At 35.0% G+C, this 17,516-nt stretch overlaps 1 protein-coding gene across 1 annotated transcript in view; it reads left to right on the top strand.

Annotated features, from left to right (window-relative positions):
* The first annotated feature begins 577 nt into the window (after nt 1-577).
* LOC127946990 (zinc finger CCHC domain-containing protein 14) overlaps nt 578-17,516 on the top strand; it is a 25,750-nt gene continuing 8,811 nt past the window's right edge. Inside the window, exons 1-2 of the mRNA XM_052543856.1 lie at nt 578-2,401; nt 8,145-8,271. Coding sequence (XP_052399816.1) covers nt 1,760-2,401; nt 8,145-8,271 — 769 coding nt within the window. The 5' untranslated portion in view covers nt 578-1,759. The remainder of the gene's footprint in view (nt 2,402-8,144; nt 8,272-17,516) is intronic.

Raw genomic sequence — 17,516 nt, 5'->3', positions numbered from 1 at the left:
CTTTAAATCTGAACACCTGACACTTTTACTTGCACATCAAACTTTTTATAAATTTGAGTCACAAGTCACAATGACAGCCAGTTGCTCCCTCTAGTGTTCATTTATGATCAGCAACATTTGTTTAATTTGCCAGCTCTGTACATTTATTAGTTTACTCATCTTACAGTAGGGGCTTTTCATATTTTCTGCCAGTGCTTCTTAAATAGTTGTTATGAACTAAAAATAGAAACTTTTTGTGCATCATTTATTAATCTGTTAATGTTCATTTCTAAATATATTATTATTCTTTTTTCCTTTTTTTTTTGTCATATTCTAATACAATTTATTGAAGTCTATGGAGAAATTAACATGTACCTATCTTAACACTAAATACTACAAAATTATTGTTCATTTGGTTTATAATAGCTAATAAACAAGAACATAAACGCTGGAAACTTGGAATATTTATCTGCAATCCAATCCAAAACTAGCCTTGCATTATTTCATTTGCCAGCTAATAAAATCTCTAAAATCAACAACTGCATGTTCAATTTGCTCAGTAAATTGTATTTTCCAGGCAAACATGACAAAGAGAATTTATTTGAGAAAATAAGAATCCATTAGATTGAGTGAGAAAATGTATAAGACTTAGTTTCAGATTGAGCCCATAGACAGTAAAAGATTGAGCCCTAAGACAATTGGCGCCATCTTCGGGAAAGGTTGACGTAATGAAATGACAAAAACAGGTTTCCAATTTTTGCCTACAGACAAAGGCATAACACTTTCCTGTACCACCACAACCAGAATAATATTTCATACTATTTTATAGCATTTAAATAAATCTACCTTAAGTTTAAAAATCACTTACGAATGTAAGTTAATGTAGGCCTAGCCTGTCGTATTAAAATCATACCATATTTCACTGTCCACCAACTATGACTGCAGGCGCTTGAGAGAGATACACAAGAATGTCGCTCTGGCCAATCACAGCGCAGAATATGATTACTGACAATCTGTTCCTCCTGTAAAGTTCACCCATGGGCGGGGTTTGCGTGAAGTTCGGGATAGTGAACTACACTCAGTTTGCCTTTTCTCGACTTCACGATAGGATAATGATAGGCAACGAAACCGCAGATTAATTCACTCGCGTGAAAGCAAATAAAGCAGTGGATAAAGTGTAACTTTTTTTTTTTACATAAAAAAAACGTTACTTCGGCGTCCGGTTATAGGTACTGACGTCCATTCGACCACTCAAGCTGTTACAATTGGGTAGTTATCCACACAAAATGTTTATTACCAGACTACAGTTCCTTTGCGCGTGTACAGCAATTGCGATAGTGTCATCTGGACAAATCGGTATAATGGATACTATACGATCTAAAAGAAATGTTCCTGTTTTATAATGTGTCCTGGAGTCTATTGAATAACTGGCTGACGTGGGGATCACGCAGGGGGGCTGGCCGAAAAAGGAGAGACACAGGCGGGCAGAGGGGCTGCGCCGCCGCGCGTCTGGGATTACAGTAAACACGGTTTGTTTCCTTAATATCCTAACATTATTTGACGAGATGATACATTTGCAGGCATATAAAACGCGAAGGAAACTATGTAGTAAGTCTTCCAGGAGGGGTTTTGAGACGCTCATACGCATCACTGCCTCTAAGTTCATGGATGTTTACTTCAGTGAATGATTAGGAAGTTTGTAAAGTTTGTTAAGACCATCAACCATTGCTGTATGAACTTTGTTTTTAATATCTGATGCATTTTATGAGTGCTGGCTAAGATGGTGGAAAACAGATGCTTTGTTCAGAAAGAGGATGTTTACCGCTGGTTCTCCGTGTTGAGTTCGGCGCAGAGGGCTGAGTTCCTTTGCGGCCTCTTGGACCTCTGCGTTCCCATTGAGCTGCGCTTCCTCGGTTCTTGTTTGGAAGACCTAGCCCGAAAAGACTACCACTCTCTGAGGGATGCAGAAATCAAAGCTAACAACCCGGCTGACCTCGCCAACTTGACCAACATCACGGATGAGGTCGTGCGGAGCAAGCTGCTCGTCTCTCTCGCGCTCCTCAGCTCGGACAACCGCGTAGCGGCGGGAGTTTTGTTTCGGACCCTAACCCATATCGACACCATCATTAATAACTACGGACTGCAGCTTAACGATGGCCAGATGGGAGAGCAGTTTTTGCTCCTCTTCACCATGGCTTCGAACCATCCCGCCTTTAGTTTTCATCAAAAGCAGGTGCTGAGGCAAGAGTTGACACAGATCCAGGAGATCCTACAGGTGACAGTTAGTGAAGCGTCGTCGACGTCTCAAGGGGGCGGGGCCAGCGCTGCTGCGCTCCCAAAAGTGAGCGCGACCCCGACCTTCTCTTCCTACACCACAACATCCACCCTCAACGCTTGCCAGACCGGATGTCCGTGTTGCAAGGTGGGAAGCATTTAAGTCAGCATGAAATGAAAATGTACCCTATCTGTTTTCTGAATGCATTTTTATAGATCTTAATGTGAATCATTAATCCATGCATCCAATCATTAATCCATGCATATTTTGATTCTGGTGACACATGTAGGTCTCCAATCATTTATTTCACATAAACCGCACCCCTTGAGTTAATCTGCCTTCTCTTTTGAGTGCAACTCCCACATCTCAAACTCCAATCAACACCAAATCCCAGTGCTACATTGTTTCATTTTGGATATTTTACCCAAGTTCTGAACAAACATTCTTGCAGTAACGTTTAGAGAACGTAGTGATGTGAAGTTCAGATCATTTTACTGACTCTGCTCTTTGAATCTCATTCAGCAAAATGAACCAGTCCTTATTCAAGTTATTTCGTTCATTTCTACAGAATATAATCAAAATGTTATGTTTTAATATCCAAATTCCCCAACAAATATATTTTACTCCAACATTGATCACATTATATAAACTATAATGCAATCAAGACCAACATAAATTATAAATTCATTGCTTAGCTGGCTGTGCAGTCGGTAAATTCACCTCACTCCTACGAGTCTTTGGGTTGTTAGTTCTTTTGTCATGTCATATCCCTGTAAGGTAAAGCTATGCAGTCTTTACTGGAAGGATAAATGATTAATAATCTCCAAAGTCTTCGGGTTGGAGTCATTCGTTCAGGACGTGACAGCCCTATAGCCATAAGGCTTGAATTGTCAGTTCAAGAGGTGAACTGATAATTTCTCCTTCCTTTACAGAATCTATTGGATGTTGTGCATGCACGGTCAACACGAAATGAAGGAATCCCTCGCTAAGACAACCCGTGGTTCTTGAGTTCAAAATGAACTAATCATTCAAGTACGACCCATTACTAAAGGAATGTTCATTCAAAGTTATCTAGATGAATGTTACTAGATTAATGTAATTTTTAGATTAACTATCCCTTTAAGGTTTTAAACAGAGTTTGTGAATGTATGCTGAATAATGTTAGTGTGGTTAATTTTGATATCTATAACTAAATTCTTACATGACAGGCACAGCATGGGCTGTCCCCTTAGAGCAACCTGAGGTTAAGTGTTCAGCAATTCTGATGGTTCATAGATCACCCCTTGTGGGTCTTGAGCCTGCAACCTTTTGCTTAGCCTCAATAATTTAAGCACTAGGCCATACACCCCAAGATATACAGGCCAGACCTAATTTATTCAACAGTATCTGTGGGGAACACCAAGAGCAATGATAATGAACTGGGGTCATCTGACACAGACAAGCAATTCAGCCTTGAAATCTCACACAACTCACATAGCGTTTACTATCTTTTTGGATCTGTTCCATACTCTCCTTGGGGTTTAGGAGTGATCTCAATAAATCACTGCCTTTACTATGACATAAGAATAACGCCAACACTTGTTTAAACTCAGTAATACATACTGGGGAAGTTGTGGCCTAGTGGTTAGAGAGTTTGACTCCTAACCCTAGGGTTGTGGGTTCAATTCTTGGGCTGGCAATACCACGACTGAGGTAACCTTGAGCAAAGCACTGAACCCCCAACTGCTCCCTGGGTGCCACAGCATAAATGACTGTCCACTGCTCTGGATGTGTGTTCATGGAGTGTGTGTGTGGACGGGTTAAAAGCAGAGCGCAAATTCTGAGTATGGGTCACCATACTTGGCTGTATGTCACGTCACTTTCACTTAATATTACAAATGTATAATTATGTAGTATCTCAAAAATGTCAGCTTGGTGAGTCAACAAACATGCTTTGAAAGCACTGCCAGAAGCAGCAAGATGTTTGTTTCTACAATAACAAAATCCTTTCATTGTAGAATATGATATTATTCAGCTGTTCTAGAATAAATAGATGTTAAAATGACTATATATGGTGACATGATGCACACAGTTCTGAAGAGTATTGCATTGCACAAGTGCTATTAAATATCTATTTATTTGCTCTTATCTTTTGTCAAAACCATGTATGCCTTTATGGCATCTTCTTGTATATTACATGTATTCTTGCTCATGACATGTCTAAGCAGGAATTAGGAATGGCACAGAAACTCCTCTGTGAGACTGAAAAAAAAAACCACACCACTCTTTTTTTTATTTTTTATTTTTTTATTTTTTAGGAAAATAGCCCAAAAGAAGAAAAAAAAAAGGAAGAAAAAGTAATAGCCCAAATCTGTGGGAAATGCACTCTTACTAGTTACGTATCCACAATACCGGTCAAAAGTTAGGTGTAATTAGATTTTTTAAAAAGTTTTTGATAGAAGCCTGTTGTGCTCATCAATAATCATACAGTAAAAACAGTTCTATTGTGAATATTGAATATATTTTAAATGACAATTTATTATTGTGATGGCAAAGCTGAATTTTCATCAGCCATTACTCCATTCTTCATTGTCACAAAATTAATCAGAAATTGGTTTATTTTTTTTGGTTAACCATGATTTAGGAGTTACCGTAAGTAAAATACTTACTTTGAAGTTACATGATATACATTTCTGTAATCACTCCTGTAAAGGATCATTGGGCAGTTAAAATGTAAAGTGTTACCCTGACAGAAATCTTTGTCAGTGCATAGTCCAAAACACAGCGGCGTCAAAATGCAAGTTGATGAAATGCAATTAAACACTTCCTGATGTATCTTGAATCTTGTATTGGTGATTCCCTGTGTTGTCAGATGTAAATATTTTCATTGGGATGTTATCTGTATAGACATGGGCTCTCAACATAAGTATGAAATGTGTGCTTGAGTGTGTGTAGTGGGAAAGTACCCATGTAAAAGCAGAGAAGGCGGTTCTATTTAGTGATTTGTTGGTTTTGGCTTTCATGAACTGAAGCTCAGCACATTTCTCCATGCTTAAATCAGCCCTCTGTGTAACTCTTCTGTGAATCATCAGGAAGCAACGACTGCTCGCTTGTTCAAGAGGCCTTTACACTAGCTTAAACATCAATAAAAACACATGCTGTTTTGGTCTCAAGCATCTTTTTGTAATGCTTCTGATAGTAATCGCCAACATTTATTTTAAATAAATTTCAGTTATAATAGATACCACGACAGCCAAATGTAGCCCATTTTAGCACTTTCCACTTGTAAAGCAAAATAGGCATAAATAGAGTCAGGCTGGCTGGCGTAATTGTTTACGTAACTATATTTTTTATTTTTTTATAACTAACTAATTATGTTCTTTAAATCATAGTGCTATGTTCCAAGATCCAGCCAATTCCTGGCTGAAAAAATCAAGTTCATTCCTAAATATTTTCCCCACTGGCTGTTGTATTTTACCCTAAATTACAGTAAATCAGATTGTGATAGTAAAATTAAGATGTTAGCACATAGACTTTAAACAGAGACAAAAACATTAAAAGCAGCTATTCAGATGTGTAAAAAAATAATGCGCTGATTCACGTTTCTCATATTGTTCTTATTTGTGTGCTAAGAATGAATTCACCCAGCTGTACTTTTCCAAGGACTTCTTTAATTTGTGTTATGATCCACACTTCCGCTTAGTCTTTAACATAAGGCCATGTTTTTCAAAGAAGAGAGGAACAGAGATTTGGCAACGTGGAATGTGGATGTGGCAGCGGTGGACTGTACGGCAGTCCTGATTGTTTTCAGAGCTGGCTTTTAGCATAGGTACCAGCCTCCTCTTGATCCTACTACTGTATGTTTTTAACATGCTGGAAGATGTAACCTCAGAGCAAAAAGGCGGCTGAGCTGAAATATTTGACTATTGAATCTGCTAATCAGATTGGGTTTTGGGATTGTAATGTTATTAACTGATCAATCAAAGATAAAAAGGCAAGCATATTTGCATTTGTGCTTTTTAATTCTTAGATGTGCTGTTCCGAAGTGCTGAAAAATTACGTAATGTAAGACACATGTGCATTGAGTTGACTAATTATAGAACAGTCATCTATTGCCAGGAAGTCCTTGACTCACTTTAATAAAAGTCTGAGACAGTTGTTTTGTTTCATTGAACACCAGGATGATACCAAAACCCAGTAACAACACTGTTCACCCATATTCTGTTTTTACAGTTGCAACTTTATATCTCCTAATTTTGAATTTACATGTGACATCCTGAAGTTGTGATTTAATCGTCATTGCAACTTTGTATCACAAAGCGTGAGTTTACCCCTCAGGCTGATGATACATGGGGCAACGTTTTGAACTTTTTTGGAGCAATGTTGCTTGAGCACTTTCCCATTGAGAATGGGTAACAAATTTCTTTATGGATACTTTAGATCGGTCATGGGCCCTGTGTCTCACCTGGTTTCCTGTTGACGGCAACATTAGCCAAAGTTGGCTCAAAAAGTTTCCCTGTGTATCATCACCCTCATAGTTTGAATTTATTTGTTTATTCTTTAATGTTTTCAAAATCTATTTCTTTTCATTTATATATTTGATTTAATTCTGTGCTCTTATTAATACATTTATGTTTTATTTGTATTTTATTCTTTTGTTGTTATTATTTTATTTATCTCTCTTTTTTAACATTTAATCTTTATTCTCAAGCAGAAATGGGCTGCTATAAATTTGTTCAGATGTAGTTTTAGGCTTGTCTTAATAATTTGAATATTGGTCTGGCCAGTGGTACAAATTATTACTTGCCCTGCCACAAAAAAAAAATAAAATACAAAAAAATAAAATAACATAGTTGCTTTTATCATTGTTTTTTTTTTATCTATGCTGTCTTGTATTTTAATAAATGAGCTTATATGAAACCAATATTTTAGATACGATTCAAATTTTACAATTCTCTATTTCCTCCAAAACTACTAGCCTGACAAATATAAAGCTCAATCATTATTTAAGACAAGTGAACAGTCTGTAAAAAAGAACCAATGAACACATTATAAGCAATAACACCATTGAATTTACAGAACAAAGATGCAAATGAAATGATTTAGGATTTTATGTTTGTAGTTGTTCAGGTACAGAAATTGCATATTCTTTACTGTGTTGCAACTTTATTTTTCATGTCCATTTGAAATAAGTGGTAAGCACGGCATTTTAATAATAATAATAATAATAATAATAATAATAATATATATATATATATATATATATATATATATATATATATATATATATATATATATATATATATATATATATTCATTATACACACTTGTAGCATGTGCAATGTTTGATTAAATTAGACTGTATAATTTCTAACTTTAGGTTATGCTACATTAAGCAGCTTTATGAAACCGAAACAGCAGACGTGCTGAATGAGACGACTGGTTAAAATGCCCGGTTGATCGGTGCATCTCTACTACACTGTATAAATTAAATACAGATTAATCATTGTTAGAGCTACAAATTACTTGCCTAGACAGGTATTTTGACACATTTTTATATTTGTCCATTTAAAAGAAATAAAGATGCAGAAAGACTCCACTTGGGGCTCGGGCGTCAGAGACGCAGCTGTCTGTGTGCACACGGTACTAGATGGAGTTGTCTTTTGTGTCTTGCTGGAATGCTTTTAAATTGATTGATTTTTTTTTTAATCACTAAGGCCATCGGGAAGTCCTTATTGACGAGCACTGCTTAACCAATAGTAAATCCATATGGAGTGAACTAAAGAAGCAGACTGCTGTGCTGTCAGAGTGAATTAAATAAGACTCAATTGGCTAAGTGCAACAGCACTAACCGGACAATACACTTGTCCATGTTCAGTCTAGACCTTTGACCTTTGACCTCTTTTTCCAGACTGTGCAACAGGAAGTCAAAGGAGGTCAGACAGATGAAGGTTTGGGTCCTGAGGTCATGTCACCGAGTCCTTCACTTTTGTGCCAGGAAATACCACTCAAAGCGCATGTCGGAAAACCCAGCAAAGGTGAGTTCCACAACTTTGGATCCACAAACCTACTCTACAATGTTATATGCAAAAAAAAAAAAAACGGTAGTGCTTGGTAAAAATTTGAAGTTCTAATACAGAAGCTGGAATGGGAATGCACCTTCTGAAATCTTTTTAACTGAAGTTTCATTCATCTGAGACAGCTGGTGGAAGATGTTTTCTGCCCTCTCCTCAGGTCTCTACCAGCAGGAAGATAAATTAATCAGAGCGACACTTAGCTCGCAGGAAGAGATTACACTTGCAATGTTATTTTTTTGTTTTCAGTTTTCATTTTAGTTTTACGGTTTGCAGTGTTTTTTTTTTAGTTTATTTAAATATATTTCGATGTAGCCTTTTCTATTTTTTTTTATTTATTTATTTTTTTTTTTTACATTTATTTTAGTTTATTTATTTTGGTGCAATATTTATAATTGTAATTTTTTTGTTATTTATTTATATTTTATTTCAGCTTAATTTAAATTACTAAAAATTATTTATAAAACTTTTTTATTTTTAGTAAAAAAATAACATGTAACATATAGGGGTTTGGTATGGGGAAAACACATTAAATATAAAATTTTGCCCGGCTGACAATCATTTTCAATGCAACAAAAACTATGTTGTTGAAAAATGTAGACTGAATGGCTTGTAGCCAAATTCTTTTGTCTAAAACAAAGCCAAATTTGTTTTAAAACCATAAGCTGTAATGCATCAATCATCATTACTAAACGTGTTGTGCTTAATATATTTTCAGTGTGCACGTCATATTAAATACTTGTTTCAATGACTTCAGGCAAGCCATACGAAAGACAGTTTACTTACTTTTATTTTATTCTTTTCCATAAATACATAATTAGATGGGTGAGGCTTTCAGCAGAAATCAAGCGAGGGATTTTGTTTTGCCAAGCAAAGCATCCTTCACATGAAAAAGTGGATCTCATATTGTATCATATGAACAAACTGGACTAAACTGATTCCCACACAGATCTACAAAGACTTAAAATGCAATGCCACATAAGAAGAATTACTAAATATTAAAGAAAACATTGAATAATCCTAAATAATTTACATTTCCGACAGATTATGAACAGCTGTTTTGTTTATTTTTTTTTTATATCAGGTTTACGTGTTTTTTTTTCTTAAGCTTTAGTTATGAGATTTTTTTTAAATAATTTTTTTGGTGCAATCTGTGTGAACTCTGTATATTATCATAGACTGACTGTAAATACATCTTTTATTTGAATTCCCAGAGTTTGCATTCACAAATAGTGGAAAATGAGAGTGTTTGATGGAAAATCTTGGCCAGGCACTACTCCAGAGTGTGTTTCTTGGTTTGCGTATTAGTGAAAGACTGTAGTTTTCTATTTTAATCTTGAGGAGAATATTAGAGAAGAAACCCAGTATGTCTTACCCGGACTCACATGTCCACACATGTTTTGCTAGGGATGTGTGCTATCATTTCTTGAGTTCTTGAGATCTCTGTTGTGAGCATAAGTGTGTATTTTTAGTCCTGTTTTGTCTTGCTGTTGGCTCAGGCAGAAAAAGCACCAGATGTCATATTCACACACTGAGTCCACAAACTGCACTTTTATCAGAAAGATGCACATTTTAGAGGGTCATGCATATTCTCTGTTTATCTCAGTGTTTTATTCCTGTGTAATCAGCATACTATATTTTTACATTTCGTCACCTTGGAATTATAAGGTTGTATCTGCATTCTGAGCAGTTTCGAGATATTGAGCTTCAAAGTTTTTGTATTCCATATAATGATATGGGTTATGGGGAACAAGTCTCTTTAATACATCAGTACCAAAAAAAAAAACAAACAAAAAAATCACATAATGTATATACGTTTTCACAGAATAAGAATACGTAAATAACTAAAAAAAGGCAGATAGAAATGTATAATTCCAAGGGCACGATTTTTTCAAAGAAAAATATTCTTGCCCATGCCCAAAATGCAAGGGTGTTGCTGAGTTGTTGCTAGGGTCTTCTGGGTGGTTGCTAGGTGGTTATGATACTATCTTCTGGCATATGGAGTACTAGGCATGTCACTTAGAAGTTAATTATAATTTTTTTAATTTCAAAAATAAAAAAATCAATATTGTAATCTACAAATTAATAAACAGCTGTTCAATTAAATAAAATGGAAACAGTATAATTAATTTTTAAAATGGATGTAATTTGTTTTTAAAATGTCCAGTTATTTGTCAATAATTTATTTACATTTAAAATATTCTATATTTAAAATAATAATAATTATTATTTTATGTATATATATATATATATATATATATATATATATATATATATATACACACAATCTTTAATACATTTACTTTCATCCACACAAACATAATTCTTTTGTAAATGTAAACACATATAACTATAATTTAAAACATGAATTACAGTCATTTTAAACATTAATTAAATAAAAAGTTAACAGATTAAATAAAAACAGATAACTCTGATTTTATTATTTTTATATATTTTTTTTACTGTGCATTCCAAGTTATATCAATCAAATCGCAGCTGGGTTGTTTTAATTAAATAATAATAAATCAATAGATACAATAGATAACTTACAAAATGAAAGTTCATTTAAAGTATTTTCCTTTTTTTATGTATTAAAAGTTATTTAACTTTTTAGCAAAAGCAGAAAACTCCAACAGTCCCTTTTTTGGCAAAAGCAGATAACACTGGGTTAATCTTTGTAATCTCCTCAGGTGACAATGTAGATGCTTGACAAACAGTTTTTTTTACGCTCCTAAGAAGATATCACAGGTTCATCAAGTTCGTCAAAATGATCAATCCTTGATCACTTTTAGTCAGCTTTGACGAAGCTTTTTCCTCTCAGATAGCATGTCTTTTCGAGGTGACTAGCATCCTTGTCACCTGACCTGAATATTGCGTGTTGATTCGCTAAAACAGGATTAATGGGTTGTGTTCACAAACAACAAGAGTGCTTACTGGTTTCTGCTGTAAAATTAGAATGCCTTGACGGTTGACAATACTGGCTTTTGTGGCAAAACGTGTCTATGGTTCAGAATGTGATATATGTAAAGAATAACACACGGCAGTCATTTAATTTAATTTTTTTTTTCATGATGTTTATCGTTTTTTGCATCGTTTATCGTTTATCTCTCTCTCTCTCTTTCTCTATACACAGTACAGACCAAAAGTTTGGACACACCTTCTCATTCAAAGAGTTTTCTTTATTTACATGACTATGAAAATTTTAGATTCACACTGAAGGCATCAAAACTATGAATCAACACATGTGGAATTATATACATAACAAAAAAGTTTGAAACAACTGAAAATATGTCATATTCTAGGTTCTTCAAAGTAGCCACCGTTTGCTTTGATTACTGCTTTGCACACTCTTGGCATTCTCTTGATGAGCTTCAAGAGGTAGTCACCTGAAATGGTCTTCCAACAGTCTTGAAGGAGTTCCCCGAGAGATGCTTTGCACTTGTTGGCCCTTTTGCCTTCTGTCTGCGGTCCAGCTCAACCCTAAATCATCTGGATTGGGTTCAGGTCCGGTGACTGTGGAGGCCAGGTCATCTGGCGCAGCACCACATCACTCTCCTTCTTGGTCAAATAGCCCTTGATGCATTCAGTGTGACTCTACAATTTTCATAGTCATGAAAATAAAGAAAACTCTTTGAATGAGAAGGTGTGTCCAAACTTTTGGTCTGTACTGTATATATGCAAAAGCTCAGCGATAAACTAAGATGCATGCAGCTAAAGATATGGTTGGATGCATATTCTTATGACCTCGGAGCAATGGGCATCGAATTTCTCTATACATTGGATGTCTATACCATAACATAATGGAAATGTGCATTCAGGAAGGGTTCTGTGCTCAGTGGGTGTTCTGGACACAGCAGGTCGGACAGAGCAGAGATAGGCTTTTGTTTTGTCTGCTGGTAATTTAATGCTGCTTCACTACATTACCTCATGGGCTTCACCGCATGCCTTCAGCACAAGCTTTAGCCATCCGTCAACACCCTCAAACACACGTGCATTGTTTAGCAAAACAAATCACAAGGCTTTATTTATGCATGTAAGTGTAAGAAATATTTATTCGCTCTAATCTAACATACTGTACTCAAACTATGAAGTTTATATGTACATGAGTCAGATCAAAAATGGTTGAAACAGCTGTTCTTTAGAGGGGCACTGCACAGGATCTCACAGTGATAAGAAAGACAGGGTTCAAGTCCTTTGAAATTCCCAGAAGTTTTGCTGAGTTTGGCTGTTTGTCGATTTAATGTATGTGCATACATCCATGACTCTAGATCTGCTTGTCTGTGTTTGTGCGTATATCTGTGTGTAGAGATGTCATTGTGTTTGTATGTGTGTAATGCATGGTGGGTAACTAGAGCTGTAAGAATGGGAGAAATACTTGGATTAGCTGGCCTGGCATCAGGTTTGCAGCAACTGTAAGCCCTGGGGCATCTGAAGTATACAGAGTGTAGAGAGTAATGTATGTGAGTGTATTAAAAAGTACAAAAATGTGTGTGAGAGACAGGTTTGCTTGTGTTTAAATACAATGAAAAGTTGAAGCAGAATTTTAAAGAGCATTAGGTCACCCTAAAATGATAACTTGCTGTAAAATGTACTCACCATCAAGTCATACAAGATGAAGATGAATCCTCTGCAGTGAATGGGTGCCGTCAGAATATATGAGAGTCCAAACAGCTGATAAAAAACATCAAAGTAATCCACATGACAGTCCATCAGTTAACCTCTTGTGAAGTAAAAAGCTGCATGTTTCCAACCATCATTTAGACGTTTTTTAACTTTTAAACGTTTAAACTGTTGCTTCTGGCTTAAATACAAGATCTCTATTAGGGGTAGGTGATCTGTCGATTTTAAATCGTGATTGATCTCGAAGACGTCTACGATCTACTTTTCAAGTGAACTATAGTGATCTCCAGGTGCGCTTTGTGCACGTGCTCAGACATAGCTAACACGAACAAGCAAATTATGTTTCAGGCAGGCGCATTGGTCTAAATGGTTTAATTTACAAAATAATATGTTAAAATGTCTGTCTTGGTGAGTATTTACATAAAGACAATTAAACAATTGGGAAAGAAATCAGATGCGTGTCAGTATATAAGATCCGTGTATTCAGTCTTAAAGAGACAGCAGCCTAATAAACCTGCTGTCTGTGTCATTAATGTTAATCAAAGAGCAAAAGACAGAGAAAATCACTCACTGCTCTTGAATGAATCACTTTATAACTTTAATAAGAAGCAACACGTTTGATTCATACAGTGATGCAGTGTTTTACTCAGGCTTTGATGTCTATTTTGGTTGTGCAATGCAATACTGTGTTCCAAATTGTTCAAATAATTAAGTAAGTGGCTTGTTTCACTCTGTATATAATAGTATATTTCAAGATTGGGAACATTGCAATTCAGATGGTGTATTGTGATTTTGTGTGACAAGATCGTGATATGAAATTCACTGCAGAGGATCCACTGGTGAGCAAGTGATGTAATGAAGAAACAAATATGTCCAATGAAGAAACGAGCTAAATGTGGAAGGCTTGAGGGTGATGATAATTTTCAGCAAATTTTCATTTTTAGGTGAACTGTTCCTTGAAAACCAAAATCCCATTCAATGCCTGTGATTCCTTTGAATTATTTTTTTCATCATACTGATCATTTATTTATTTATAGAAACATGCCGCAGGTTGTCTATTTGCATCTTTGCATTGACTTTACACTGAAATCACTCATGCTAGACGCTCTATTCACGTCTGGTGTGAACGCACCATAAGGCTGATGATACATAGGGCAACTTTTTGAGCAATGTTGCTGTCAACAGGCAACCAGGTTTAAAGTATCAATGTAAAATGAGCAAAACATTGCTCATAAAAAGTTGCCTGGCAAAGTTGCTCAAAATGTTGCCCCGTGTATCATCAGCCTTAGACTTTCTAAATAAATCAACAGTACTTCAGATATCCTTTCTGATTTAAAAAGAGAATTAAAACTACAGAGATCACTATCCTGTTCAGCTTTGGTACATAAAATGACATAATTTACACAATTGAACCAATCCAAATAGTTCTTTTGTATGGTAAGACTGAGCTCAGTAGTATTACGGCAACAAATCCTGGAGATTTCTAAGAAAATCTCAAGTTCCCCCTCCTGAGCCATGACTTCTCATGATGCTTGAATTGGCCTGACAGGATGTTGACTTTGAATTGGAATGAAGAGAAAAGGAAATTCCTCATTTTGCAATTCAAAGAAATTCAACACCGTCATTCGGAAAGTTTTGTGACAAAACACAAATTTTAGATAATTAATTTGGATTAATTATGCTTATATTTTTCTTTAATATTTATAATAGATTTTTCCTTAATAGATTACACATATTTCTCTAAGCTAAGAAACATTTCTCTGAGCACCAGATGTTTTTTTTTTTACTTTATTAAAATAAATATTGACATTTGGGTGAATTTGATCATTCTGAAATATATAATTTATATGAATTTCTTTGTTAGTTTTAGTATTTGGTTAGTTTTAATTGGTTGAACAAATTGAGCATGATATATACGTACAGTACATTCCCATCCAAAAGTTTTGTGTTGTATATTATTATATTTTAAAACAACTGTTATTACAACCATTTTGCCTTTCTGTTGCCTACAGGATTTTAAATGGTTTATATTCTGCTTTGGGTTTATTTGTATGATTTTATTTAATTTTTTTACGAAAACTTCATTTTAAGAAGCTATTTGTACATTCTGTATTCATTCTTCTAGCATATTCTTTATACATATTCTTTGTACATTCATTATTCTTTGTGAAGTTGATTTAAATATTCTTTATAACAAAGTTTTAGAAAAAGTTAAAAGTTGTGTTAAAAGTAAAATGGAAAACGTTAAAAGTAAAAATGATATGATATATGGCGTATATGCTAATTCTAGTTTTTCTTAAGTTTTATTAGACTGCAGATCAAATTAAAGAGTTATTTATTCATATATACATCTTTAAAATGAGAGAAATCTCTGTTATTTTTCTCTTTCTTTCTTCGACCACAAAAACAAACAAACAAAAAATTCAAAAACCATTAAAAGATGCTGTGTCAAATTTTGACTCTACTAAAGCATAAAAATACTATAATATGATTGCAGATATTTAAGAAACGTGTTAACATATCTGAACATTTATCTGAAAAACAATGCTACAGTCAGTTATTCTCTTTTGAAAATGTAGGTTCCAGGCTGGAATGTCGTCTCAGTTTTTGTTTGTGAAACCCGCCCACTGCCAGTTTACCCAATTGTATTTCGGAAAACACAGCGTATTTAATTTAAGTCATCATCAAGTACGTTCGCTCCTGTTTGTGTCATCACCCTGACAACATGCATGTGCATCAAATCTGAGGAGGAGGGGCCGGGTGAAAAAAAAACCTCTCCAATATTTTGAATTTGGACTGCGATACCTAGTTCAACCACTCGGTGTCAATTCAATGTACAGCACATTTAACTTGCAATGACAACATCACAACAAGATGTGTAAACAAGAAAAAATGTTTGAGAAAATTACAAAATTAATGCTTAATGATGTTTGACAAAGAGTGCATCTGAGCATAGCTTAATACAATCACTCACCAATATTAAACACGTATAAAAGAATCTGGCAACGATTGGTTCTTGAATTCTACGATTATAATCTTTAGACACTACACACTACAACTTTTTCTGCTGATTGCAAAAAGTGACTGAGCCCAACTGGAAAAGACTTTGGCCAACTTGGCATTTTATTTATTATTCCAGATGAAAGATGCTTTGTCTTATTCCATTTGTACATCACACATTTGTCTTTGTTCTTCTGCACTTTGTGATTGTTGTCTCAAACCACTTTACAAATCTCTTCCTCTGGTGGTGACCTCTCTCTGGGTTTGTGGTTCACTTTCACTCCGCGGCGAGCACACACACACATATAAAAACACACAGTGTAATGAGGGGTTTGGTGGGTGGTTTGGGAGGAGCAGGCAGGCATCTCTCTTTGCTGAAGGGAAAGGCCTCCTCCTCTCCGGAACATTCCAGATGAGCTCACACTTGCCTGCTGGAGATGAGGGAAGAGAAGAGGCCATGAAAGAGTTTCAAAGTCAGTGTGTCGGTGCACCACTAAAAAAGAAAACAAGGAAATTCTGTGAACGTCGACTAACCTCCAAGCCACTCCAAAACTGTATGACTTACTATTTTTATAGACCATTTAATAAGATAAAATAAAAGAAAAAAAATGGAGTTAGTAGTTATTAGTGTCTATTTTAAAAAAACATGTCTAAAATATTAATCTTAATAAATTTAAGCATTGGAAGGGATCTACTGCTCTCAGATCTTTTGATACCATGCATTAAACTCACAAATTTCCATTCAGCCTTCTTTCTCTCTTCACACACACACACACACACACACACAGACAATTACAGGAAGTGCTGACTCTGCAGGGTATATTTAACACATTCACCCATGTTTACGGTAAGTGGACTCTTGAGACAGACTTACTGTATATAAATGTCACATACACTACCGTTCAAAGTTTGGGGTTGGTAAGAATTACCAGGAGGCTCAAATCCTTGTTTCTACGTTTCTTCCTTTTAGCTAAATATGCTCAAGTGAGTTCTAACCTGTCAGAAACCGTCTGAGAGGTTATGAAGATCTGGAGGATTTTCTCACATACTCATCTTCTATTATAAATTTTATGTTGCGTGTCTTATTCTGCGTAAGAAGCCAAATGATCTCACAGAAGGATTTTATTTCAAACGCTCGATTGACGTAATGAAGTGAGTTTGGAGTAGAAACATATAAAATTTTGTCTTTTGTTGGACAAGAGGTTTATAAATGCTTCTCAAGTTTGTTAGATTTTTAACGCGTGTTGCTTTTTGAAAATTCATGTTATAAGCGAATAACTCTTTTTTTTACATCAAGTAAGTCACACAAATAACTTTTTGGAAAATTTAGAAGTAGCTTATTGTTAAAATAATAATTCAGGTACCGTGTACCATTGCATACCATTGCGATATGCGTATCGCGATATGTACATTTGCGATATTTTGATCATTTCAATATATGGTGCAACCCTAATACTAAGTAAAAGAAAACAGTGAAATATATATATATATATATATATATATATTTTTTTTTTTTTTTGAACAATGTAAAAGTCTTCTGTAAACCAACAATTTTAAATCTCTATACCCATGGTGCTTGTCTTTTTTTC

Source organism: Carassius gibelio, chromosome A25 (genome assembly GCF_023724105.1).
Source record: "Carassius gibelio isolate Cgi1373 ecotype wild population from Czech Republic chromosome A25, carGib1.2-hapl.c, whole genome shotgun sequence".
Lineage (NCBI taxonomy): Eukaryota > Metazoa > Chordata > Actinopteri > Cypriniformes > Cyprinidae > Carassius > Carassius gibelio.
Note: the sequence above shows the minus strand (reverse complement) of the source record. Positions and strands in the feature narration are given on the sequence as shown.